This window comes from Varanus komodoensis, unplaced genomic scaffold, assembly GCF_004798865.1.
Source record: "Varanus komodoensis strain SLA01 unplaced genomic scaffold, ASM479886v1 scaffold59_1, whole genome shotgun sequence".
Classification (NCBI taxonomy): domain Eukaryota; kingdom Metazoa; phylum Chordata; class Lepidosauria; order Squamata; family Varanidae; genus Varanus; species Varanus komodoensis.
The window spans coordinates 3,907,731-3,933,393 of record NW_025336221.1 but is presented as its reverse complement, the minus strand read 5'-3'; the positions used below and the strand labels follow the sequence as shown (position 1 = coordinate 3,933,393).

At 49.2% G+C, this 25,663-nt stretch overlaps 1 protein-coding gene across 1 annotated transcript; it reads right to left on the bottom strand.

Annotated features, from left to right (window-relative positions):
* Window positions 1-3,524: 3,524 nt before the first annotated feature.
* LOC123033157 (trophinin associated protein) lies at window positions 3,525-25,472 on the bottom strand. Its single transcript, XM_044449589.1, has 17 exons — window positions 25,419-25,472; window positions 21,667-21,908; window positions 20,009-20,201; window positions 18,575-18,732; window positions 17,661-17,742; window positions 17,407-17,495; window positions 16,166-16,290; window positions 14,642-14,685; window positions 13,513-13,670; window positions 11,952-12,045; window positions 11,683-11,807; window positions 10,499-10,558; window positions 8,736-8,810; window positions 8,196-8,294; window positions 7,025-7,340; window positions 5,783-5,955; window positions 3,525-3,981 (listed from the first exon to the last, which is right to left on the bottom strand). Exons 2-17 carry the CDS (start codon window positions 21,853-21,855, stop codon window positions 3,898-3,900), a joined length of 2,064 nt encoding a protein of 687 aa, XP_044305524.1. The 5' UTR covers window positions 21,856-21,908; window positions 25,419-25,472; the 3' UTR covers window positions 3,525-3,897.
* Between the last annotated feature and the right edge of the window lie 191 nt (window positions 25,473-25,663).

Sequence of the window (25,663 nt, the reverse complement as noted above, 5' to 3'; positions counted from 1 at the left end):
GTTCATGACCAATATGCTGCCTTTGTTTCCTGCATTTGTGTGCTGTTCTCCACTTTCAGCTAGGCTCTGAAGCAGAATTTATAGACCTCCTCAACAAAATGATATAATAAATGTATCACTAAGGGCTAGCTTGGACTTGGCTACCATCTGGTGTTCAGTAGATGCTATGATCCCTCTGTTCTTTCTGCTGTGAAGGTAATAATGCTGTCTTTTTTCAGCAGAAGCTACTCTCATGGGAGTGGGAAGGTTTCAGGTTATGCAGAGCTTTTATGCAGATGGAAACAAGTCTGACTTGCTGTTCTGTACAGTTTATTGGTTATTAACATGTATCTTTCTTGATTCCAGATGTGTGGTGAGGAAATCCGCAAGGGTTTGGTTGGTGCTGTTCTTTCATTTACACATGTGTGTGCACACACACACACACACCATGTGAGGTGGATGGGCCCATGAAAAGGCTGTGTCACCATCAAGCAATTACGTATTACAACAACTAGCTAAAGGGCTGGGCCATCAGTGGTGCCACCAGGACCAGACCTTGCAGCTGAAATCAGTAGCTCTCTACTACAGTGAGTCAGTGGCCCTCCACTGGTTGATTGGACTTAGTACTTCCCATCTGGAGAGTCCAGGCTGGGCACAGAGCCGCTTCCTTATACCATTCATCCATTTAGCCCAGTATGGTCGACAATGCCTGACTGTGGCTCTCCGTCTGCAGGCAGGGCAGGATCTTTATTTATTTAGTTATTGCTGTTCCAGCTGCAAATGCCAGGAATTAACCTGAGACCTTCCACAAGCAAAGTATGGGCTTTATCAGTGAGCTCCAGTGCCTTCCAAAAGAATGCTATAACCTGGGGGGGTAACTAATGCCTCCTTGTAGATGTGGGTGGCTGATGTTAAGTAGTGAAAGGCTTACTTTCAGGCTGAGTACAAGGCCAGGAGTCAACGCATGAGGGAAGAGAATCATACCCTTTTTCTGCCTGTTGTGCAGCCCACTTGCCTAGACTGACTGAGGTTTGAATGCTCGCTCTTGCAGGGTGGGGTGTCTGGGCCTCCCTTGTGTAAGTTTCAGCGGAATCTGGTGGGTCCCGATGGGAGAGAAATGCTTAGACATCAGCTGTCTGGGGCCTCTTCTGTTCTTTGAAGGGCACTCTGAACAGGCATCTTTAAACTTACCTAAACTTACCTGAAACGGGGGTATAGTTAGTGAAAGATCTGGCAAATTACCTCCGCACAACAAATTAGGCTGATCAAGACCGGCTTATACTGTTAAATTTCCTTCAAACTCAGAGGGAGACTCCAAACACAGGAAACAAATTAACCTTGATGGCATCATTGCATCACTGATCCTGGATGGAAGACAACATGGCCCAGGAAGAGGCACGATCTTTTTTCTCTTATTTAAAGCATGTACACACAAGCCACTAAACTATGCATATGGCTCATTTTCAGCAACCCCTTGGAGTCCATTCCTTCTGGTTCTGCAAATTCTGCTTCCTACAGAAGGCCATTCACATGACAGAAATGTTTGGAGAATGTGGGTTTTCTTCGCACATTTTATCTCCCTCTGCCTTGTCCAATCTCGAATCGTTAACTGTTCCTGGCTTCCTGGGGCAACCCGTTTTCATTCAGGAGATCCTCTCACTTCACGGCCTTCTTAAATTAACAGCAGGCACAGGCCCACCACCCCTGTTTTACAGAGCTGCAACTACCATGCTTGGGTCTGCCTGGATTCCAACCTCTGATCTTGGCACTGGGAGAGAAACAGTCCACCTCGCTGAATGATGGAGGATTCTGACTCAGAGAAGGGAGTCTGTGTAGGAAGGGGATGGTCAAAACCTGCTCCCTTCACAGGGTCTACAGGAAGAAGTAAAAGACTCATCCATTCTCATTTAGCTTGGTTGAAGTAAGGTGGGTGTACCTGCATGGACCAATCTGCTGCATCGTTTATCACTACCCTCTCGGTGGGACAACTGCAGCGGAAGAGAACCAGAAAGACTTGCCCATGGCCTCGAATGCAGCCATACTTGGTGGGAAGCCACCACTTTTCCCCATGGAGGGGAAGGTCTTGCCCCAGCAGGCCCTTTCCTCCCCTGGCAGCTACTTGTTCTCCTCACTTGCTCCCCAGACAGACTCACCCGCTAGCCCAGCTTCATTCAGTGATCTTTGTGGTCAAGTAGGGAGCCAAAACCTCCCTGGATGTATTCCAGCACTAACTACTCCGTGATACCTTGGCTCTTTTTCCCATTGTCTTTTTTAACCCTTTGTGGATATATCAGCTGTGACATTCAATAATGCCTTCCTAGTTTATGTTCCAAGAATCAGGAAAGCTGCAGAGGGGCACTTCATAGGCTCTTCAAGGGACAAATTTTCCAAAGACAGAAAGACTGCAGTTATGTGTCAAGGTAAAGAAACGATGCTTATTAACTTTTACCAGTGAAGCCTAGTTGAATGGTAACAGTTTGCAGTCTTCAACTTTACCATATTTTATTTACATTTTGTATTGGTAAACCATCCAGAGACTTCAGTAATGGGACAGTCTAGAAAAGTTTTAAATAAATAAATTTATTTCTTAACCACTCAATAGCCAAAGGCATATGCAAACATGACTGCATGTTTCAGTATTAAACTTAATCTGGAATTTGCAAACTCCTTTAGCAGATTTAGATTTAACATGTAGAGGTACACCAGTAACTCTATTTTCCAGAAATAAATGGTAAAGAAGCCCTTCTTGTTAAAGGTGCTATTTTATAAACATAATTATGTAAGGAAGAAATTAAGATTTTAGATTTGTGTTTCATGGTTTTTATTCCATTTCAATACAAGGTAGAGTAAGAAAACCCGTTCAGGCTGCAAGTCTCTGTACATTTACCTTGGAGTAAGAGTCAATGGACACTTAAAGTAAAGGTACATGGAATCATTATGCTATCAGTCCTGTGTACAAGTCAGCAAAAGTCACACACCTTCCCTTACGTCACCAGTGACCACAGCAACCTTGTCTTTCTTGAAGGGCCCACTCCAAGCTGGTCTGGAGCTCCAGTGGTAGAAACCAAATCTACCAGCATCCTGCCACTGGTAGTCTTGGGGGCGGGCAGGCAGGGAGTTTGGCTCACATACTGATGCTTCAGACAGCTACAGTACTATTTTCCAGCTGACTCTGAATCAACCAAAAGCTTTCCCTTTCCCCTACTAGGGACTGCAAAGATTTAAAAAGAAAACAGTACACTGATCACTTTCCTCAGAGTTCTTGTGTTATAACAGAAAGATTCTGGTTCATTAAAAGGCCTACTGAAAATTAAGAGTTTGGCTGTAGTCCTGTCTTTAATATCTTGCCCCAGCTTTCCACCTGCAGCCAAAAAGTGACCAAGCTCTGCCCCCACAAAGATTTACCAAAACAACAAGCAGCATTTGCATGCAGAACACACCTGTAACAAAATTTAGACAAGCTGGGGCTGCTTGTTGGAAGGCCTTGCTAGGAAGCCTTCTGATCTAAGGAATGAGTTGTTAGCAAATGATTACCCTCATTAGGATACAGTAAAGTTATTTTTATTTTTTTAAGAAAAACCTTTTTACACACAGTTAATACAGTGATAGTGTACAGTTTTTATAGCAGTAACTTGCAGGTCAAAGAGGCACGGATTCCGTTCCCTACGGCCAGCCTTCCCTTGGCACAAGTACCAGGCACTTCTTTCCACCAAGCACCACATGCTTTCAGGCAAGAGGGGGGGTTTCAGCTCCCGGCTCCCCCAGCCAAGACAGATGGGATGTCTGGTCCTGGTGAGACTTGCTAGTGGTCAGAAAGTGGGATCCAAGGGTAGCAGCTGCGGAAGGCTCTAAGTCACCAGGCTGGCAAAGAGGAATGTCAGTGCAGCCCCTGTGCAGATGGGCGCCTGACGAGCAGTGTCATGGCTCAGGCCTTGATGAGGGTGAAGACCTCTTTCCTTCCGTGAGTGGTGGGGAGAGAGGTGCAGAGATGGGTATAAAGTGCTGTGAAAGAACAAGAGCAAGAAGCATTTTAAGGATTTCTTATTACTAATTTGCTAGTTTTATTTTTTTGTAGTCAGAAGGATGTGAGAGCCGATGTGTGCTTTATTGTATTTGGTGTGTTCAGTTTTGTAAACCACCCAGAAAGCACTGGCTGTTGGGAAGCAGAGAACTGGAATGAATGAAGTGGACTTGTGCACCTTGTAAATATGTTTCCTTGAACATTCCACCTAGAACAGATTGAAGTCAGATGCCCAGCTTTTAAAGGGATCCCTTTCAGCTCAAGGAATGGATTCCATTTCAGAACACATTTCAGTGGCAGGTAGGACTAAAGGCAAAACAGGCAAGGCCAACACATTAGGATTTTAGTTATGCCACCAGTAAGCAAACTGTAGGAGTGCTTACATGCTTTTCAGAATTCCAAACAAAATGGTATAAAAACCAGGAGAACACAAAACAATCAGCACTCAAGGTGAGGGCTGGAGGAGCCAAGGGAAGCAGGACCACCTGGGAACCCTGGAAATCCAGACTGGAAATCCATGAGGACTGGATCTGCCCCTGGGCGTGAAATTCCTCACCCACACTTCAGCATTATAGCTGAAGTAAAATTAGGAATGTAGTGTTTCACCTTTGGCTCTCAATGTCAGCAGCCGCTATTATAAATCTAGGACAAAATGCTTTTATGGAGTTAATGCTTTCGTGCAGCATGGGTTTAGACAACCATGTACATCAGTTTATATATGCAAACCATAAGTTTTTTGTGGCATAAGCCTGTCTTAAAAGGGAAAAAAAGTGCTATACAAGGAGTTTTGTTTGCCGTAGAGAATAGTTCTGAACCTACCCTTTCCAATAAATGTTTTGGTGTGCGTGTGCTCAGATATATATGTATGTGTGCATTTATACCACCTGCTTTTACACACATGCACAAACAGAAGAAAAGTGGAATAAATATGGAATACACTGAAGGGCTCCACCTCACAGACTCGTTAAGCCCATGAATCTGGATAGAGGAGGACTGGCAGGCAGGGACCATCCATACTACGAACCCCTTACAAAAAATGCAGGGTGAAATTCCAATCTGGAGCTGGGAAGCAGGTTCTCTCCACTTGGGGAGGCTGGGGCTGAGGAGGCCTCGGGGGACCAGCAGGACCCCCAGCCTGGGACCACATGCAGCAAGGGGGCCACTGCAGAAGAGGCGAGGGCCAGGGCACAGCCGCCTACCACCGCTGGGAAGAGACGGCAGCGGGTGATTGTTGTTGGGGGGTCCCTGCTGAGGGGCACTGAGACAGCGGTGTGCTGCCCTGACCTTGAGGCAAGGGTCTGTTGCCTGCTGGGCGCACGCACCCGGCATGTGAAGGATAGTGTGGAGCATCTTGTTCACTCCGGGGATCACCAGCCACTTCTTGTGATCCATGTGGGGACAAATGACGTAGCCAGGCAGGGTGTGGGTGGGTTCACCAGGGACTTCAAAGGCGCAGCCAAATGTAGATGACTATTCCCCGAGCAGTCGCTCACTGTGGCCTCCCATGCTGCCAACTGGAAAGCCAGCCTTCAAAAATGTTCTACTAACCGGCAAGAAGGGTTTCCCCCATGGCATCTCATCAGTTGGAAATCCAGGGAATAACCAAGTTCCACTACTTTGCAAAACCTTACAGACCAGTAACTATGGCATCCTAGGATACAACCGTTTTATGAAAATGGGATCATCAAGGTTTTTCAAGCCCAGCCTGTGCTGGAATATTCCTAAGTGCAGCACACCTCTTTGTTCCATAGGTCTGAGCGTATCGAGACCCTGCAGTCTTACCATGGCCTCCTGAGCGTCCAGCATCGCTGCCACAGGCTCCTTGCACCGCTGTACTGGGGGCTGGGTGGCAGAAGGGATGCGGGCAGTATAGACGGCGCACTCATCGTTGAGGCAGGCCTCGTGGAAGCGCTGAGGTGCACCGAGCAGGGCACGCAGTTGCTGCTTGGCCTGGCCTGCTGGAGCAAGGAGAACAGCCGGTGGCACATGGGTGGTGCCACAGGCCAGCAGGAAGTCAGGAGGAGAGGCAGAGCCTCTCTCTGGCTCTCTCTTTCCCATTCCTTAAGGCTCAAGGCCAAGTCTGTTGTGTTTGCCCAGGCTTTTAATAAGGACTGGAATAGCACAAATCCGAAGTTCATTACTGTTCATTTACTCTTTTGAAAGTTTCTATAGTTATCCTTATTGCATTTATAATTCATACCTTGCAATCCAACTTGAAAACTACGTGGAAAGACAAGGTGTTAATTTTTTTAAACACATTCCCCTAACACACTAGTTTTCAAAACCAGCAACAATCATTTCCTAAAGGTGTTTCCCTCGGTATCCTATACACATACCCAGGAGTCCTTACAACCAATCCTGTAAGGAGGACCAGTAGCATGACAGATCGCCAAGAGGAGCCACCGCAAATATGACAGATGAAGAGGCAAAACTGAAGGCTCGTGGCCTTCCTAATGCAATGTAGCCCCGTCATGGCTGAGGCACCTGCTTTCAGCCTTGCCCTCCACTTGTGAGCCAAGGAGATGCCAGCTCAATATGCCAGGCCACATCTGTGTGGCAGCAGGCACACTGTGCAGCAACTAGGACCGAGCAGGGGTGGGGAACCTGTCTTCCCAAAGTTTTGGCCTACAACAACTCCCACATTCTCTCACCATTAGCTATGCTGGCTGGAGCCGCAAGGAGTTGTGGCCCTCCAGAGATTCTGACCTACAAGTAGCTTTCTGCTGTTCTAAACCTTCCAGGGGTGCTTCCAGATGAGGTTTTTGTGGCACCATCACCCAGAATTTTGTGGGCGGCTCCAGACGACCCTGTCTTCACTACCTAGCTCTCCCATGTCTTTCCACCACACCTTCCATCTTTTATCTATTTATTTAGAGAACTTCTATGCCACCCCTGCAGCAGAATATCTGTTACAGAAGAAATGCTGGAAGAGCTCCACAGTGCCTTCCGATTGTCAGTGCTAGGACTCCCTCCACCAAGGAGTACACGAAAGCGTGGGAACCCAGGCATCCCACCCCATCTTACCCGTACGGCTTGCATGGCATGGAGGTGGCTGAAGCGAAGGCAAGGAAGGGCAGGGGCAGGCAGGGAGCTGGCTGGAGGTGGTGGCCATGGCAGGAGATCCCGGTGCTGCTGCAGCCGTGGACACCGGGGCCAGCTCACAGGCGTTTGATCCAGGATCCTGCTGAGGGGCAGCGGGCAGGCCAGGCGTGGGTGACTCCTGAGCAGGCAGGCAGTGAGCCAACAACAGTTTGTGCAATCCTTCCAGTGAAGGGGCAGCATCACAATCAAGAACACCATTCATCTCCTTCTGCAAGAGTTGGGCCAGGAGCTCAATGCGCTGGGGGAGAGAAGAGAAGAAAGGGTGACGGTGGGGCAGACAGCCACAATCGTTACAGTCCAAAACATTTGGAAGGCACCAGTTGGGAAGATATCCTAGATCCTGAAGCCAAACTGAATCATATACTTTCCCCCAGCATTGCGAGTTACCCAGCATTCCCTATTTTGCATCTACAGCAATATTTCAAATCTGCGCGTCTTTGGCGAGAGCTGGATTAAAGGAAACACATGCACACAGGCACACCCACCAGGAGGCGGGAGGAGACATTTTCAGGCTTCTCTGCAACCAGAAAGCTGGAGGGCCACACATCTGTCCACTGCTGCCTTGCAGCCGGGTTCAGCCATTCTGCCTCCACAAAACCGCCTGCTTGTCCCACTATGTTTAGTTCCATGATGATTCCCACTTCTTGCCATGTGGGTTTGGTCTGCCCTGTAAACTTGCTGGAGCAGCTTCACCACCTCTCAAGTTCACAGACCCAGGAGTCACTCAATATACTAGAATTTGCAAGTAGCATAGGCTACAAAGCAGCATCCTCTTCCAGCCCAGGAGACAAACTCAATTTGGAGAAGCTCCCAGGGGCCACAGGCTAGTGGTGGAGGAGCTAGAATACCAGCATATCACTGCTAGTAAACGAAGACTTAGGAGAAGCTTCATCAAGTTCACCAAATATGAGGACAGCCACGTAAAAACCGAGAAACAACCACATAACTGGGGAAGGAGGTGCAAGGAATGGGCCTGGCTGCCTGGGAAAACCCAGCAGGTCTGATCCGGCCCGTGGGCCAGAGGTTCTGCACGCGTGCCAAAAAGGGATGAAAGGCATTCCCTGCTACCCTCCCGCAAGCCTCCATTTCCTACTTGGAGCTTTTCCATGCCTGGGGGGATCACAGGAGCAGCGTGTGCTTTCTTCACCGACCCTGCCATCTCGTCATCAAAGAGCCGCACAGCGATCTTCTCCTGCAAGGAGAAAAATGCCATATTACTTCTGTGGCTAAGCCCACACAACGCAAGTTGCCACGAAGAGCTGGCCAAGAGGAGGAGGAAAGATGGAAGGCGGTCCTCTCTGCCACCTGCCTGAAAGTGGCTGACTGTTCCCAACAGGTCTTCAAGGACAGGAGCACTGATCAAAGGAATGAATCGAGTTTGTGAAGGCTCTGGCTAAGGGGCAGTTTTGGACTCCTGCTGATTTAGTTCAGAAGTATAACAAGCCAAATTACCGAGAAACAGCATGCTGCATCTGGCTGAGCTGAATTAATTAAGTCAGCAGCTGATGCAAATGGTGCATCAGTGTCTGGATGGCCAGAGAAAAACCAGGCACGGATGAGGGACGAGTCAGAAGGGCTGTGGGACTGTGTGTGTGTGGAAGGCATGCCGCTTGCTCCCCACACGGCCACTCACCCAGGGCACAGCAGTGCTTTCCTGCTTGGCGCTCACCGGGCCCACCTTCGGGGTGGCCCCGCCTGTCCTCTTAACCTGGGAAGGACAAAACGGATGTTAGCACACTCCATGGCTGATGTCAAAAGCCACCCTTATCCCAGCCTGACATTTCTTTCCAACTCTACAGCTGTGTTTCTTTAAGGATGAAGAAAGGGAATCAAAGGTTAGGAGGAAGAGGGAAACTATGTGCATGTGTGTATAGTCATTGACAGCGGTGTGTACAAATAAATACATGTCCACTGTAACTCATGGGACTGAGAACCCTCCTGTTCCCTGCTCAGAAGTCAGCAAAGGCATATTTTCCACACAGCATAGTGCGCCATCTCTACAGTTTGGAACAATTGGAAGACTTCATAATCTTTTATTAAATAGGGTGTTGCCAATTCTCCTTCCATGACAGATCTGTATTTCAAGCTATTTATAAATCTTAATTTTTTCTGATTTCCTGAAATAAATTCCTCTCCCCCTACTCTTTTTTTGCCGCACCTTTAACTTATTCATTTCCAGTTGCAGTGGTAGACTGCAACATTTAAAAAACGTTGGCAGCATATGAGCTTTAATCACTGCTATTCTCCCTAATAACTTTATCCCATTTCTTAATTTTCTCTCTTATCTTGTTATATATGTATTTATAATTTGTATATGTCAATTGATTTCTACTTTTTGTTAACCAAATTCTCAGATATTTAAAACTAGACTAGCACAAGTCTAAACCTGACATCGCTTTAATCTCCCTTTGTTCCGATATAGCGATATGGATTTGTGGCTCCTCCAGACTGTAGTTTCCCTCTTTTTGTACACTTGATGCTGCCAGGACAGGCCCTCCCATGAAGGGCCACAGCTTGCAGGAGCAGCTCTCCCCTTCCAAGTGCTCCCCCAGTGCTGCCACGAGGCCGGCTCTGCGGAGAGCCCCACCAGCTATTGCCCCGGCTGTAGCATGTCCCCCAGACGGAGAAGGGCACCAAGGCTGTGACTGCAGAAGCCCCGGAGCGCTCCGACAGCTCTGCTCCCCATTACAGTCAAGGCCACAGAGGAAGCACCACCAGCACAGCTCCCCAGAGCAGCCATCTGCCCGTGAGCTTGCTCCAAGGATCCTCCCGGGGGCACCCGGTGTATGGAGGGCCTCTCTGAAGACTGTATTGGCCAAGAAAGATGGTCAGCCCACCCTGGCCAAGCCAAAATGCCTCGCTCTGTGGGGTCCTTCCTCAGGACTAGCATCGAGGGGCACGGGGGAGAGAGCAACAGCTGTAACAACACTGGTGGCAATGGGGAGGTGGAGAGGAGAGGCAGAGCACGATGGGTGGGAAGCCGGTGAAGGCACGCCCGTGTGCTCCCACCTCAGGTGGCAGGAGGGGACTGGCTGGCCCCGGATATCACCAGGCGCCCGCAAATGTAGATCATCTACGGGTACCACTCCCGCTTGTGACAATCTGGCAGGCCAAAACAAGATGCCTACTTAGAAACAGAGGTCTGGTTTGCCACAAAGAGTTTTCTGATCCTCCCCTGCTTTGCCTGGCACTCAGCAGTCAGTGGGAGTCAAGGAGGCCTCCAGCCTGCAGTTCATCTCTCAGCTGCTACTTGCTGCAATGACAGTGTCCCCAGAGGAGCAGCCTAGGGACTCTCAGATGTCCAAACCTGTTTCCAGTGGCTAGCCATCCGCAGCACATTTGAGAAAGCCACAGTCCGCCCACCTTCTCCGATTCTGATGGATGCAGAGTACCCACCCTTTTGTCCCCCATGCAGGAAGAAACGGGCATCCGGTTGCACGACCAGGGACTGCGATGCTGGTCCAACATAAGGAAAAGGTTTCAGAGCATGAGCAGATACTCAGTGAACTGCATGGTGCAAAACTTGGAGGAGGATAAAACTAACAACTTCAGGTGGGTTCATAGCTCAGTGGTAGAGCACATGCTTTGCCAACCTGAAGCTTCAAGTTCAGTTCCCGGCATCCCCTATTAAAACGATCTTAAGCAGCAGTGCAAAAAAAGTACCCAAGACTCTAAAAGCACAATCCTATGCAAGTATGGACCAAAAAAAGCCTACAGTGCCCAGCAATGCTCCAGCCAGCGGAGGATTGTACCCTGAATCAGAGCAGACAGTACTGGACTTGATGGACCGATGGGTTAGTTCTGCTTAAAGACGTTTCCTTACATTCTTTTAAGAAGAGTTTCTACCTCTCTCTGCTTTTTCAGTCCAAGAATTTCCAGGGTGGCTTGCAATAAAGTCACTAAGCAATATGTTAAAGCAGAGCTGATACAAACAGCTCATAAAAAGTAATATCATCATTAAAAGCTGTTATTAAAACCATGGTTCTATTATCAGGCAAAAGGAAGTGCTGCCTTTGCGCTTAAGATGCAATATGGGGGAGGGGTTGCCAAGCAGGCACCTTCGGGGCCAGTATGCCCTGAGCAGGGTGCCGTCACAGAGCAGGCAGTATTCACAGGGGGTATCTGCCCAACTTCTGGATGCAAAGGCACCCAGAGAGAGGCCCCCAAAGACAACTCTGATACAAGTCCGTCTGGGAGCAGGGAGATACTCTTGGTCTCAGGCAGGCAGGTTTTTAATGGATCAAAACCAGTGCTTTGGAGTTGGCTCCTGGAAACAAAGAGGAAGCTGACAAAAATGCTTTCAGTACTGGTGAGATGCCTCCAGTAGGGATGCAAATCTATTATTTCCAGGCTGTTAAGCCCAGGACAATGGAGTACAAGAGGGGGAGCCCTCAACTCCCAGGCCATAACAGCCCTAGCTTCCTACCCCCACCTCCCAGGGAACCCAACGCAGTGTCAACCCGATTTGGGGTTCCCCAGGATCTGCCCACAGCAGCCTAGGAATCATGTGCACAATTTTCAGCTCAACATTAGTGACAAGCTGAGGGCAGTTTCCAGCGTCTCCCCTCTGGAGCACAAACCAAGGACTGTGGGCAAGCAATGGGCACTCTCCTAGCGAGTCCGTAGGGTGAAGAGTCGACAGCAGAGCATCTGTCACCAGGTGTGCCAGCCAGCTGGTCTCCAGGTGCCTCTGACTTCTCCAGACCTGGGTAATGGCACAAAAAGAAGTTAGAAAATCCTTGTGGTAAGTCAAGTCTTTTGATAACAGGGAACTGGAAGCCTTACATGATCCCCAAAAGGGACACGCTCAGCAACCTAAATCCACAAAGAACCCTTCTGTAAATTATACCTTTCAGGCCCTGTGTGGAACGACAGGACAGCCGTCCGAACTTTCCTGCAGAGGATGCACTCATGTGGGAGAGCCGTGGAAAGGAATTTTCTCCCTAGCGAAGGAGAAAAGATCAGTGCTCGCCTGTCAGCAGTACTCCTGCCCTCAGGAGGCCCGACGTGTACACAGGCACTCTTGCGGGTTTTCCAGGGCTGGTCCTCGCATGCAAGGGCTGAGGGGCCACCCAAGAAAGCACTTTCGGCAGAGGGAGCAGAAAAGGCCGGCAGGCACAGAATCCTGAGGCTGGCACAAGGCGGAAGACGTACGGCCATGTCCGCCATATATCTCCAACTCCGCTGGATTCCTCTCCTTGACCCATAGCACAGAGATGGGGCAGTGGAGCCCGGGCTCCAAGGAATGCAGTGACCAGGATGGCATCGTCCTCAAATTTCCTTGTTGTCACAGAGCTTGTCTGCAACCCCTATAGGAGCTGGGGGGAAATGCATTTCCCCAGCAACATGCTGTTCTCCCTTGAAATGCAGGGTATTTGAGGGGCCACTTGGACTCATATGGGCAATCAGAACCTATTAGCTTTGCAGAAGACATGCTCCTGTAGAGATAACAGAATCGATTGTCGATATCGACTCTGGGGGCTGCATGGAGTGCCTGCACCCCAAGGTGCACCACCGACCAGAAGACTTTCCAGTGCAATTTTCTGTCAGGCAAAATGCTTTACACCTGGTCTGCCTGAACCACAGCTGGTGCTGAGCTCTCCAAGTTTTTTCTTCTTAATTGCTATATTATTATTATTTATGTATGTTTTATGTATTCTTTGTGAGCTGCCCCGAGGCTTTGTTGCAATGGGGGCGGCATAGAAATGTTTTAAATAAATAAATAAGTGGGTCCCATTCATGAGCTCGCAAAGCAGAGGAGGACTATAAGCCTTTGTTTTTGACGCTCAAACATGCCGAGCCACCATGCGCAAGAGAGCCACTTTTGCTAAAAAGAGGGGGGCACAGTTCTCGTCAGGACACCAAAACGTCAGGTCTCCACATTCAAGGGGCCCTTTTTACAGACCAAAATGGCACCATCCACACACCAGGGAGAACACCAAGCTTTGCTGAAATGTGGGAAAGGCATGACAGAGTGGGAAGTCCTCCCGATTCCAATTCGCATGTGCACTGGCAACCGAAAGCTGAGGGGAGCTTTTGCGGAGGGGGCAGTGAGGAGGAGACCTGTGTGGGACAAGGAAAGGAGCAGCATTTCCTGGGAAGGGGCAGGACTGATGGTCTAGATCCTGAGCTGCCCTCCACACTGCCAAATTTTATGGCCAGTCCCATTTCTTATGAACTTTTCCAGAATGCTCATGGACACCTTTAGCCATGTCAGACTAGGCACCATTCTTATGTTCATCCCAGCAACAGATCAGCATCCCAGAAACTAGAAGAGGGTAGCAAGTAGGTCTATGCCACACAAGTGCCAAAACCAAACGGACGCCAAAACCAGCAGTCCATTTCCATGGTAACTGGTGCCTGGTGGTCGAGGGGGGCGTGTGGAAATTAAGGCTTTGCACGCTGCTCACCATCGTGCTGCCCGAACTGATGGGTGGCTTCCGAGCATCTTTCACAGGCACCCGCTGGGCCAGGCTCAGCTTGCCGTTGGCTCCCAGCGCTGAATGGCTCAGGCCTATGTTCAGCAGGATGCTGGCTTTGGCAGCTCGATCTGGTACAAACGCTTCACCTGCAAATAGGAGGGGTAAGAGGAGGCGGCAAGACTCCACACTAGCTGAGCTGATCCTAGGCTATCCCAAGGCAATCCAAGAACCCAGCACATCAGAATCTTTATCAGCTAGGTGTGACTCCATGCTTCGCTCTGATCCAGGCAAGCTTTCTTGGTGAAGCCGCCACTACAGGGCAGTAAGTGAAATGCCAGTTGAAGACAAGAAGGAAGAGGAAGATAGGTGGAGTATAAGTAAAATGGAAGAAAAGGAAGAGGACTGAGCATGGTTATGGGAATGAACACAAGCACCATCATTTTGTTTTGTTTTGGACTGTTCTGGAAAAAGATGCTATCAGGTTTAATATCAACAACCTCGGGGGGTAAGAATACAAGCCAGTTTATATGCTGAGAAGGAGAGAGAGAGAAATGTAGCAAAGCTGGTGCTAGAATCCACCCCTCCAGCCTTCATCGGCTTCCTCTTGGGCTTGGCCTGCCCTTGCAAAGTAAGCCAGGACAAGAGCAGGCCCACAAACCCTTGCAGAACAAAGGCTGCACAACTGGCAACCTTCTTCCACATCGGGCACAGCAGCACAAAGGCTGCTCAAGGTGGCATGGAAGAGGGGCTTTGCTTGTGCAACGACTGCACAGGGCTCTGTTCCTGGCAAACCCCACATGACCAAGCTTCTTCCACATCAGGTGCAGTTCAGACAGTGGCTTGGATGTGGCAGAAGATGGATGCTCCGGGCAGTCGTATGGGGCTCTGTTCTCGGCCCATTTGGGCTGCTGCACCTGATACAAAGGAGGAGCATTGCTTGCGCAGCGCATGGAGGCTCAGTGCCTGGAGAGCATCCTGCAAATACTGGGCACACTTGCCAGAAATTTGGACTCAAGGATGCTGCAAAGTGGACTCCGGGCCAGGGAGGTGAACCCGAGGAATCTCATGGATTCCCATCCCCGAAAAGATTCCTCACACACCTCTGGCTGTCACTCACCTTGCCATGAGGTGTCCGCAGTGTCCTTTCTCCCAGATGAGCTGCTGTTTAGGAGCAGAAAGCAACACAACACTGTAAGCCTCAAATTGCTGGATTGAGTGAACATGGTCCCTACTGCTAAGATGCCACAACTAGCCTCCACTGCGAATCTATGCTGGAATGCATCACTGAAGTGAGCAGTGGCGGGAGAGGTGTATTTTGGGAGGACAGAAGTAGCAGTAAGCATTCCTATTCTCTCCTGTCCTGCTGAAAAATGAGGTTGCTTCCAGCAGTAGGAGCATCTGGCCAGCCTGCGTCGCCAGCAAGCAGGTGGAGCACCAGAGGAGTGCAGTGCAAACGCAAGAAATTTGCTATGGAAAACAGAAGTGAGGTTTGGAGTGACAATGGGTAAGAGACTCGCTTCAGTTCCTTTATGACCAGAATTTGCTTCCTGCACACCTCCCAGGCCCAAATTAAGGCACACTCTACAGTCAAGTCTGGCCCATTCCTGAGCTTGTGAGGCTGCTCACAGCATGGCTGGGAATTAGAAAAATGCATCTCCTAGAAAAGTAGGCATTTTAAATGCACACTTTTATTTAGAAACATAGAAACAGAGCGAGTCAGAAGGGGTGTCCCTGGTCATCTAGTCTGACCCCCCAGCTCTTGCTGGCTCCACTCATGACATGCCCACCATGTGCATGTCCAGCCTGTCATTGAACACCCTCACTGATGGGACTTCAACCACCTCCCATGGAAGCCCATTCCATACCCTCAGGGTCCTAACTGTCGGGAAGGATTTTCTGGCATCCCAATTGGACCTTGGTTCCCTGAGCATTGCTCTGTTGGAGCATGTCCTGCCCTCCTCTGCAGGGCAGAAAAGGTCTCTACCCACCTCCGTGTGACACCCCCTCACATACCTGTATGTTGCCAATACTGATTGATTTGATTTGATTTGTAACCAATCTTTTGTTCTTTTAAAGAGCTCATAGAGGCTTACATCGGTCTCTTCCTCCTGCTCTCAATCTTATCCCCACAACCACCACTCTGGGAGGTGGGTTGGGCTGAGAGTCTGTGGCTGGCCTGAAGGCACCCAGATGGCTCCATGGCTGAGCAGGGACTAGAACCCAGGTTGCCTGAGTCCCAGTCCCATGTTCTTAACTACTACACCACACTGGCTCTCTTTTAAAGACATATATGCCTGCAAGTTTTAATCAGTAAGAGATACTGGCATATTTTTCAGTGTGCACAGAGGCACATTGCAGTTTTCACTTAATAAGAAAAAAACAGCCAGGTTCTGATATGGACACAAGTTGAACCAAGCTTCAAGGTGGAACTGTGAACCTTGCCAGGGTCTAGTTTTGCTAATTTCCATATTCCTAATTGGGTATTCTATCACCTTTGCACATGTCTCAGGAAGAGATTGGGAAACCAGCACAAGCAGAGCTATAGATGCACTAATTCATCATCAACTGAGGCCTCGTTAGATTCCCCAATCATTTCACTAATGGTACAAGCAACAGAGTGTTTGGTCCCCCCGCCCCTTACCTGTGCACTGCAATGCCAGCCTCAGGAACGCTGCTCAGACTGTCTGCCTTGGGCCCAGACACAGGGGCTTTTCTCTTGCCCACTCCCAGGTTCTCCACCACTTGGCTGGGTTTTGCCACCGCCACCTGATGCATATGTCAGAAAATCAGGCACACAAGGCAAGCCCTAACCCTAACCGAACCCATTCTGGCAGGAGGGGAGACAGCACTCAGGTGGCAAGATGTTCAGGCCAGAAGCTTGATGCCAGGATGAAGGAGCAGCCAGAGGTTTGGAGCCGAAGGGCCTCGGAACAGAGGGAGAGTGACACACATTCCCAGCAGCAAAGACTAAAATGAGGATGAGGATCATCTTTTGATGTCCATACACAGGGTGGCAGAATTATTTAAAGAGGCAGCAAAAGCACAGTCTTCTGGGACCATATTATGTGGTGTTATGTGCATTATGGCTTGAGTTTTTGCAGACTAGACTCCAGCTCATCAGATAAAAGCTGTGGTTGCTTTTGCTGCAACAGGCTATTAAGGGTACCCCATGGAAATGGTAACAAGGACTTTCTTTCAAGCCAGTACCGGCTTTTTAGAGGCCAGCCAGTGAGACTGGATGTCTTGGACCCATCCAAAGCAACTGCAAAACACACCACTCAGCTCCTGCAGAGTTGCGGGGAACAGCAACTGCTCCGGATCACTGTGTGCAGCATGTTTGCCTAGTGGAGCCATCACGTGGGCACCCAGTGCGGACGGGGAAAGGTCAGGATGCGTTCACAAGGATGCTGCATCATCTAGTGCCTTGTTAAAGAGTCATTATAGCAGAAGAGCTCGGTATCCGCTCTGTATGGGGCAGCTATAGGGGCAGGAACACTTCAACGGTTTGCCACCCGTTGCACTACGGCCCGATCTGCCATGCAAAACAGCAAGGTCATGAGGCAAGAGCACACCATTAGGTTTCAGGGTCAGAAATCCAGGAGCTCAGCCAACCAGACACCTGGGATCTTTCCAGCCACAACCTACAACCTGGACAAGTTGTGGACTCTCCTCCACACTAGAGACATTCAAAAAGCATATGAGCAGCCACCTGGCCCCTTCCGACTCTACTATTCTATGGTTCTATAAAGATGCTTGTAGTTCCCAAGCTGGCATCTCCTGGAGTTCGTTTGGCCTTTCAGATCTTTTCTTATCCCCCACAGTCATTTGCCAGCGAGGTCACAGGCTTAGCCAAAATAAGAGGGAAGAGCATCAGCTGCCTACCCCGGGCCCAAGGCTCTGGAACGTAGCTGACAGCATCTTCAGCTGCTGTGGGTCCAGGGTCAGGGCGCAAGACCGTGGCTGGTCTGTACCTGTCATGGGATAAGAGGAGAAAAGAAGAGCATATTACTCATGTCAGAGCATCATCAAAGTCCCACCAGATTGCAACAGAGGAATTGCATAAATAAGCCGCAGGTGTGATCTGGGCTCATTCTGATTTCTAAGGTGCCAAGGAAGAAATTCAGTTTCAGTTATACCTTTTGACGTTAATCTGGAGATGGAGGACATCGGAACATGATTTGCTGCTAAACTCCCTGTACACAGAGTGCCCCGGGCTGTCTGTGGGGAGAAAAGATGCATTAACGGGTAAAGCCACTCTTTATTTAAAAATAACAGAGCCCCAATATCCACTGGCCACTTCATGTCTAGCTCTAGTGCCTCTATATCCGCAACAAGGAAGGTCCCACAACTTTGGGGGAAATGGTAGTCCGAGTAAACACTCCAAGCAAAGCATGAATTAAGTCTGATGTGCATGCATAGATCAAAGGCACCACGAAAACAGAGTAACAATGGGAATTTATGGGGTGGGTCTTTAGTATCAGCCTTGAATGCTCTCCCAATATACAACGGGAATTTATTGAAATGCCTGTGCTTTCATACCTGACTACCTGCACACAAGAATTGGAAATTCATGGAAATTCTTGCACTTCGGCCCAGCACGGAACCCAAATTTAATCTGTTAACTCTTTTTTTTTTTAAAGCAGAAGAACTGAATCCAAGAAGCAACAAATATGGTCCTGTTAAGATAGATTTTCAGATCTGCTATATTAAAAGCTTCATTGCTTGAGCTAGAAAAGCAACTAAGCACCTTCCTAAATTTCAAACTCTTGCCCAGTCATATAACAGATGCATAAGTACATAGGTCCCATATAGACTGAAATGCCTGATCTTGCCTAACCCAGGAAACTAAGGGGGTCAGGCCTGGTTAGTATCTGGATGGGAGACTTGAGTCCTCCACTGAGCAGGAGGTTGGACCCAATGGCCTTCTAGTCCCCTTCCAACACTATGCTTCTATGACTAAAGACATGCTCTGTTCCATTACAGCCCCGTATACACAAACATAAACACACACCATTGCAGAGGCTTGTTCGTGCACAGGATGGAGACTTACCCCAACTCCAGCTGAGCAGGCTCTGCTCCCTCTCAGAGGGACGCGTCGGGCCAGGCTGGGCTTGTGGGTGGAACTCACCATATCATTAGTCAGCCCCGTGTTGGACAGGATACTAGCAAGGGCTGCTACATCAGGAACAAACTCAACTGTGCTAGCTCCTACAAGAAAAGCATTACGGGGCTCCGGTTAGCAGCACACAGAATTAAGGAAGTACAGCTGCGGAGTGGAATCCCAGGCACCTCGAACTTACATACTGAGAGTCTAAAACATTTCTCCAGCTCCAGCCTCAAACAAGCAAGGCCAGAAAGAACTGAAACTCTTCTCATTCAACCCCAGTAGAAAAATAGGGCTCTTGTACCAAAAGATCCTAAATAGGTCCACAGCCTGCAGTATGTCACAAACAGCAAGCAGCGAGCAGCCGCATAAGGAGGAAGAAGAGACAGTAATGGGACGGTCTACAAAAGTTTTAAATAAATAAATTAAAATTAATAAAATAACATAAAATAAGAAGTTGCACTGAGAAATGGCTTCAGCATTTATAATATACTAGAGGTGCCTACAGGTCAGGAACATCATTTTCATGCAAAGCTGGAAAAAAAAAAGCTGGGTAGCTCAAGGTAGTGAAGACTCACTCCCTTACCCTCCTGAGATATTAGAACAACCTCTCTGCTGTAGCCCTGCTCACAGATTGCCTAGTGTTACCTCCTGTCTGATCGGACCTTGCAAAACGCAGTCCAAACACTGCTTCTTCCAGGGAATAGGTTTTGCAGTACAGTGTGTGTGTGTGCGTGCGCGCTCTCTATCTTAGAACAAGGTTTTCTAAATTGGTCCAGCAGTCCTGCCTCTACCCCAAATTGGGGTCAATTAGTGGGTGTGTTCAGATGTTGGCGTAGAACAAGCCTAGCTTTCCACTGGGTTTCTACCTCTGCTTTGCTTGACCAGCATGACCATGAGTAGGAAAATAGACACTTTGACTTCTATTTCTGAGTAACAACAGTTTAGTGCATGACCCAAATGGTGGGCTGAACTTGGCCTGTTTCCACTAATTGTAGTTAAGTTTATGACCACTGTATGCCGCGGTTCAGACAACCCAGCAAACAACTATTAATCAAGAATAGAAGCCAACGCTTCTGAACTCCTTCCTTTTTGCAGTCATGCTTCAGGGACAAGTGCATGAACCCCAAAGGGGAAGCCAGGCTGTTCTTGTACTGCCGAACTATGATTTAGCAAAGGGGTAGGTGACTTATGGTCATAAGGATGTTGCAGTCCAGTAATCCCCATCATCCATCCTAATGGCTGATGGGAGGTAGAGTCCTCCAACACAGATTGCCCATCTCTGATTATTTTGTGTTACTTCTGAACCAGCCTCATGATCTCTGATGTTTATCAATTTGACACACATGGCTCCAATCCAGCCAAAACACTTCCTGATACCTTTGCCGTTGGGCCCACTGCCTTCATTCCAATGGCCGGAGCTGCTCAGCTGCATTTCCCCCAGGGGCTCCCTGGAAAGGCTCTTGAGTGATAACCCAGCTTCTGCTTTCAAAAGAGCAGCACCAGGAACTGAGCCGGTATGAGGCATCTTGGCAACCTTGATTGCTTTGCTTCCCACACCGGACAGATATGCCTATGGAAAAGACAAGCGGATTCAACACAGGTCAGCGCTGCATTCCAGGAAAACATTTGCCCTCATTCAACAAGTTTCAGCCACCTACAGGACAGGATGGGCCTGCCACAAGGCAGCTCGTTGTTCTGAGGGAGCATTTTGTTCTCAACACAGGACTGACAGTGCCCGATTCGCAAGCGTGCAATGTCGAATCCCCTGGGCAGAGTCCAAGAACGCTTTCATCAAGTGATGGTAATAGCTTTCATGAATAGCAACCCCCTCCCCCGCCCCCAAGCAAAATGTATTTGGTCAGTTAACCTGCCAAATACCGGCCAATAGTGCAGCCCTGATGGCCCATTCCTGGTTTCAGTAATCATTACATACTCTGACAAACCCTGGAGGCTTGCCAAAACCAATCAATCAATGAAAGCTTGGGATAGATATAGAAAAACACCCCCCCCCCTCACTCAACTCAGTCCCATACTGTGTATCCATCCCTCTACCAGTCTGTCATTTCCCCACCATAGGAATTTTAGGGAGATAACTGTCAGGCCATAAACCAAGGATGGTTCAGGCTGACAAAGGAGAGCTCAGGTGGCTGCCTCTGAGGAAAAGTGGCCAGGAACTTGAGCCAAAATATCTGGAAATCCACCACTGCCTTAGGACATCTGGCAAGGCACGGGGGTGTAAGGACCAGCTCAACAGGTTAAATAGGGGGCTGCTCCTCCCTCCTCACCACAGGACAGCTATCATCAATTGCCATACAGGAAGGATTCCATTCTTGAAAGGAGTTATTGAAGGAGGCCTCAGGGTCTGGCCCAGTTGGACTTCCCCTCTGTATGGCTGTCTACTGCCAACTGCCTTGCGGGAAGGATCCCAGTGAATTTTATTTTGTATTATTAAGTTGCATTCATATCCTGCCCTTTCGCCCCCACCCTTGTATACTTCTATCTTCTCTTCACAACAACAACCCTGTGTGGTAGGTTAGACTGAGAGCGAGTGACTGGCCCAAAGTCACCCAGTGAGCTCCATGGCAGAGTGTGGGGCTAGGTCCCAGACCTCCTGGGTCCCCAGTCCAACACTCCAACCACCACACTGGCTCTCAGCTATTTCATTAATAGTTTATCCTGATATGTTATTTTTATTATTTTGGTGTAGTACAGATAGTTGTAATAAGCAACAAAATGAATAGGGGCAGGATCAAGCCACCACAAAAAAAGGAAAGTGAGAGATCAGCATGGCCTGTAACTTATGTGGCTTCTAAGCAAGGAAAGCCCTGCCCAAGGCTTCCTTTCCAGAAAATGACCCCGGCAGATTTCAGGCTTTTCCTGACAACCAACATGAGCTAGGAACTCTCTTTTGGGAAGGATTGCTGAAACCAGGAAGCCAAATGCGGCAAAGTGAACAGTGCGACACCGGCCCAACCTCCTCAAAGCAAACAAGAGGCGTACTTCTCCTGAGCCCCAGGTGGCTCCACAACACCCACCTGCGGCAGCTGGCCCTGCTGCTGTTGTGATGGCTTCAACCGTGGCAAGGATCTGCCTTTGGACAGCACCGGGATCTTACTGCTGCCAGAGGCACTTGCAGCAAGAGATGCGCTTTCCTTCTGCCTTGGCTCGGCATTGCTCCCCGGAAGGAAAGTTTCTTGCAGGTTCTCCTTTCCGGTGCATGCCATTTAGAGGAGCTGCCTTGATCTTACAGTGAATCCCCTTTCTCAGTTATTGGCCCCTATGAAGAAAGGGTTTTGTGAAGACACAGAAGCCACCATCAGTACAAGGTGAGTGTGACCAGAACCATTTGCTCCCCTCAATAGCCTTCTTGTCCAGCTGGAAGGGTGGTCTGCACAGGGCAAGCTCATTGGATGCCTTCCCCACCTCTAGGACTTTCAGATTCTTGCATCAAAGATCTTAACACAACCAGGAATTCAAAAACCTCACAGCATAAACAACCACTGACAATTTACCTCGAGGACAGAATATTTGTTAACATTCGGTGTCGTATCTACTCAGGCAAGAAGCACCATCAATGCCACAATGGCCATCCTATAATATATCACACTACAGGCTAGTGACTCAGGACCACCATGATGGCCCTTTTGGAGAAAGGAATAAAAAGGGAGCAGGCAGGGGCAGAAGCAAGGCAAAGCGTGGCCTTGGGAGATTTCCCAGCTGAAGAGACCCCAGAAAGGAACTCACCCACTGGCCTGCAGAGGTTCCCCCTCTGTCTCACAGAGCCAGGCTGGATTGCTGCAAGGGACGCCCCACTGTTAGCTCTGACCAAAAACAGCAGGAGGAAGTTCCTTGTGTGTGTCCGCCTGCCAACTAGGAGGGCGAGGGGCATGCAAGGGAATCCCCCATTATTTCCAATCACAAATTAGCAATAACAGTATAGATCATGGGTCTCACTATCACGCGGAGATAGTTTTGGACTTGCTTGAAGAAAACGATCTCCAAGCGAGCAAGCCACCGCCCCACAGGCCTGCCCCCACCTCACCTCACCACGCCCGCACACCCCACCTTTGCCCCACCTCGCCCCCCCACTGCGTGCGCCTGCCCCCGCCCCGCTGCCCCCGCGCACCCCACCCTTGCCTCGCCACATGCATGCACACCGCCCCCGCCCCCTCGCCGGCCCAGCACAGGCACCTTTCGACTGGCCCCCCGTTGAAAAAGTTTGAGGACCCCTGTACAGATGCACGTGCATGCAATACTGGGGACTGAGACCCTGTTGCAAGAAGCCTCTTGCTGCCTCTCCTCCCAACACTGACTGAGTTGCTTTCTGAGTTTCGAGAAAAGCAAAATGGGCAGGGCAAAGGCCATGGCACTGCCTGGCTCACAGAGTCCGGCAATGGGGCAATTCAGCCTCCCGATTAAAGGAGCTTCCCACTCGTGATCTAGCCCAACCCCTTTACGAGCACGTAAACCCTCCAGTGAAGAAGAGCAGGAGGTGGTGTGTTCCGTGACTGAACAGCCCTTCACTGTTAGAAAGCTGCTCCTGATTTGCCAAAGTTTGCTTCCCTGCAGCTTCCAGCCACTGGCTATAGTCCTGCCCACTGAAGCGACATAGAATGGTGTTGCTCTATTTCCTTCATGAAGGCTTCTGAAGACTGCCAACGTGTCTCCCCACAGCCTTCTCTTTTCTAGGTGAAACATACTCGGTTCTTTCAACCATTTCTAACAGGGCCTAGTTTCCAGAGCCTGGCCACTCTCCAGTTTGTCAATATCCTTCTTAAAATGTGCAGCCCGAACTGGTCACAATGCTCCAACTAACACAGAACAGATTGGCATCATTGCTACAGGGGATCCCGGCCCTATGCATCTGTTGAAGTAACCCCAGATTACAGTGGTTTATACTTCTTTCCCCAGCTGCAAGGCTGCTTAAGCCTATGTTTCTGAAAAGTTATCTCCCCTCCTCACTGCCTTTTAGGCTTGTTTCCTTACGACTTTTAGAGGAACCCCCAGCTTGCAAGAGTAGCACAGAAGCACAAATTTCAGTAGGTGTGGCTTTGTCGTGCCGTTACAATATAGATGTTATACCAGACAGTTTCCCCTTCCCTATGTCTTGTGCAGCAGGGCTAGGCCCACAACTCCCATTAGCCCTGGCCATTGGCCATGGTGATCCAAAATGTCTGGAGGGCACCATATTGTCTAGCCTTGCCTTATAGGAAGACCAGGCTCCTCCATTCTGGAACAAGCAACCCTGTTTCCCCCACCCTGTAAAGCCCTAGTCTTCTGGTCTGTAAGCTTTTGTCTGCAGAATGCTACATTTCTTCAGTTTCCAGTCCTAGAAAAAGTAGCTGGACATGAAGAAGTCAAACTAGGAAAGTTTTCCCAGTCCTTCCAGCTCTCTGGTAGAAACGTCTCTGCTAATTTCGCTTCTTTGAATTGAGTCACTTTAAGAACAACATGGGGTAAGCTAAGGAAGATGGCTCCCCCCACACGGTGTCTACGGGCCTTCCTATACTTAAAGGAAGCCACAGCTTTAAGTTTACAAGATCTGGGCAAGGCTGTTGAGGACAGAACATTGTGGAAGACACTTATTGATAGGGTCACCATAAGTCAGGGATGATTTGATGGCATGTAACAACAAGATTGTTTGTCATCTTCCAATGAGGTTCTTGTGCCTTTAAGAGCTATACTAGAGGAATATAACTGCTGCATTTTTTCCCAGCATGTTGAGGTGCTGGTGATGGTGGGAAAAGCTGCACCCAGCTTTCATGCAACTTCCACAGTACAAGAACCTTACCAGGAGAGGGTAGCAAACCCAACCCTGCATGAGGTTTGCCTCTAGTCCTGTTGGGTCATCCTTCCCATTTTGTTGCTTCCTCAAGCCTTTAAGGAAATCTCTGATTGCACAGGCAAAGCGCTTTCCTCCAGCCTTCCTGATCAACTAGTGTCCTTTATTGCCCAGCACAATTCTACCCCACAGAGATGAGACCTGGGGGAGATGAGTAGTGAAGCACAAAATGCACATGTGTTCTTACATCCCCTTATGTCTCTTCAATAAAAAAAAGGCAGGCACCATACTTAGCCTCACGTTTGTACTGCCAGATGCAGAGCTGAAAGATTCATTCATTCCCCCAGAATTTCACTATCCATGCTAGATCTAGGGAGAAATCCTATGCATGTCAGAACAGGAAGAGAGATCTTTAACTCCCAGCATCCCCAAGTTGGCTAGGGCATGCTGGGAGTTGCAAAACAAGAAAAAAAAACCCCCTCTACACCCTTATAGGCTGTCCAGTTGCCAAAGCATTCACTGCTTGACCTCTGCTTATAGTTCATCCTTCGAAACACAATGAAACATCAAGTTCTTTTTACAAGCTAGCGATTCTCGCTCTTCAACTGTCCGGAGACAAAACTCATCTCCCTACCTTTCCAGGTCAACATCGAGTGACCAAAGCTTAAGTCATACTTTTGAAAGCATCTTTAAAAGATGCAACGTGTTTACAAAACCGCCACTCTTTACTCACCTCCACGCCACAACTCCCCTTTTCAGTGTCCATGGACTGCAACTCCCATCATCCCTCAGCATGAGCTTGCCGGCTAGGGCCGATGGGAGTTGTAGTCTGCTAATCGCTGTAGGGCCACAACGGTCCTCCTTTACGATTTCCTGCGCCTGACTAACCTCCCGCCGCCAGCCCACTATGAACCCCGTTGCTTCTCGGGGGGTGGGGTGGGAGCGAGCTCCACGACTCCTCACCCCGCGCCTTATCGCCCACCTGTTCCGGGCCAATTTGCTCACCGTCCCCTTTCTCGCCAAAACAGTTGATTCACAGCCATCCCAAGCAGCCTGTCCAACCAGTTCATAAAGCAGCGAAAGGCGTTGATTGGCTTCTCGGCGGGGCCACGTGCTGCGCGAGGGGCGGGGCTCGGAACGTTGAGAAGCGTTTGCTTCGGAGAGAAAGCCTTGGCTGAGAGGGCCGGAGCCGGAGAAAGGAAAGAGGTGCGGGAAGTGCGTAACAGCAATAATTTCCAGAAGACGTTTGC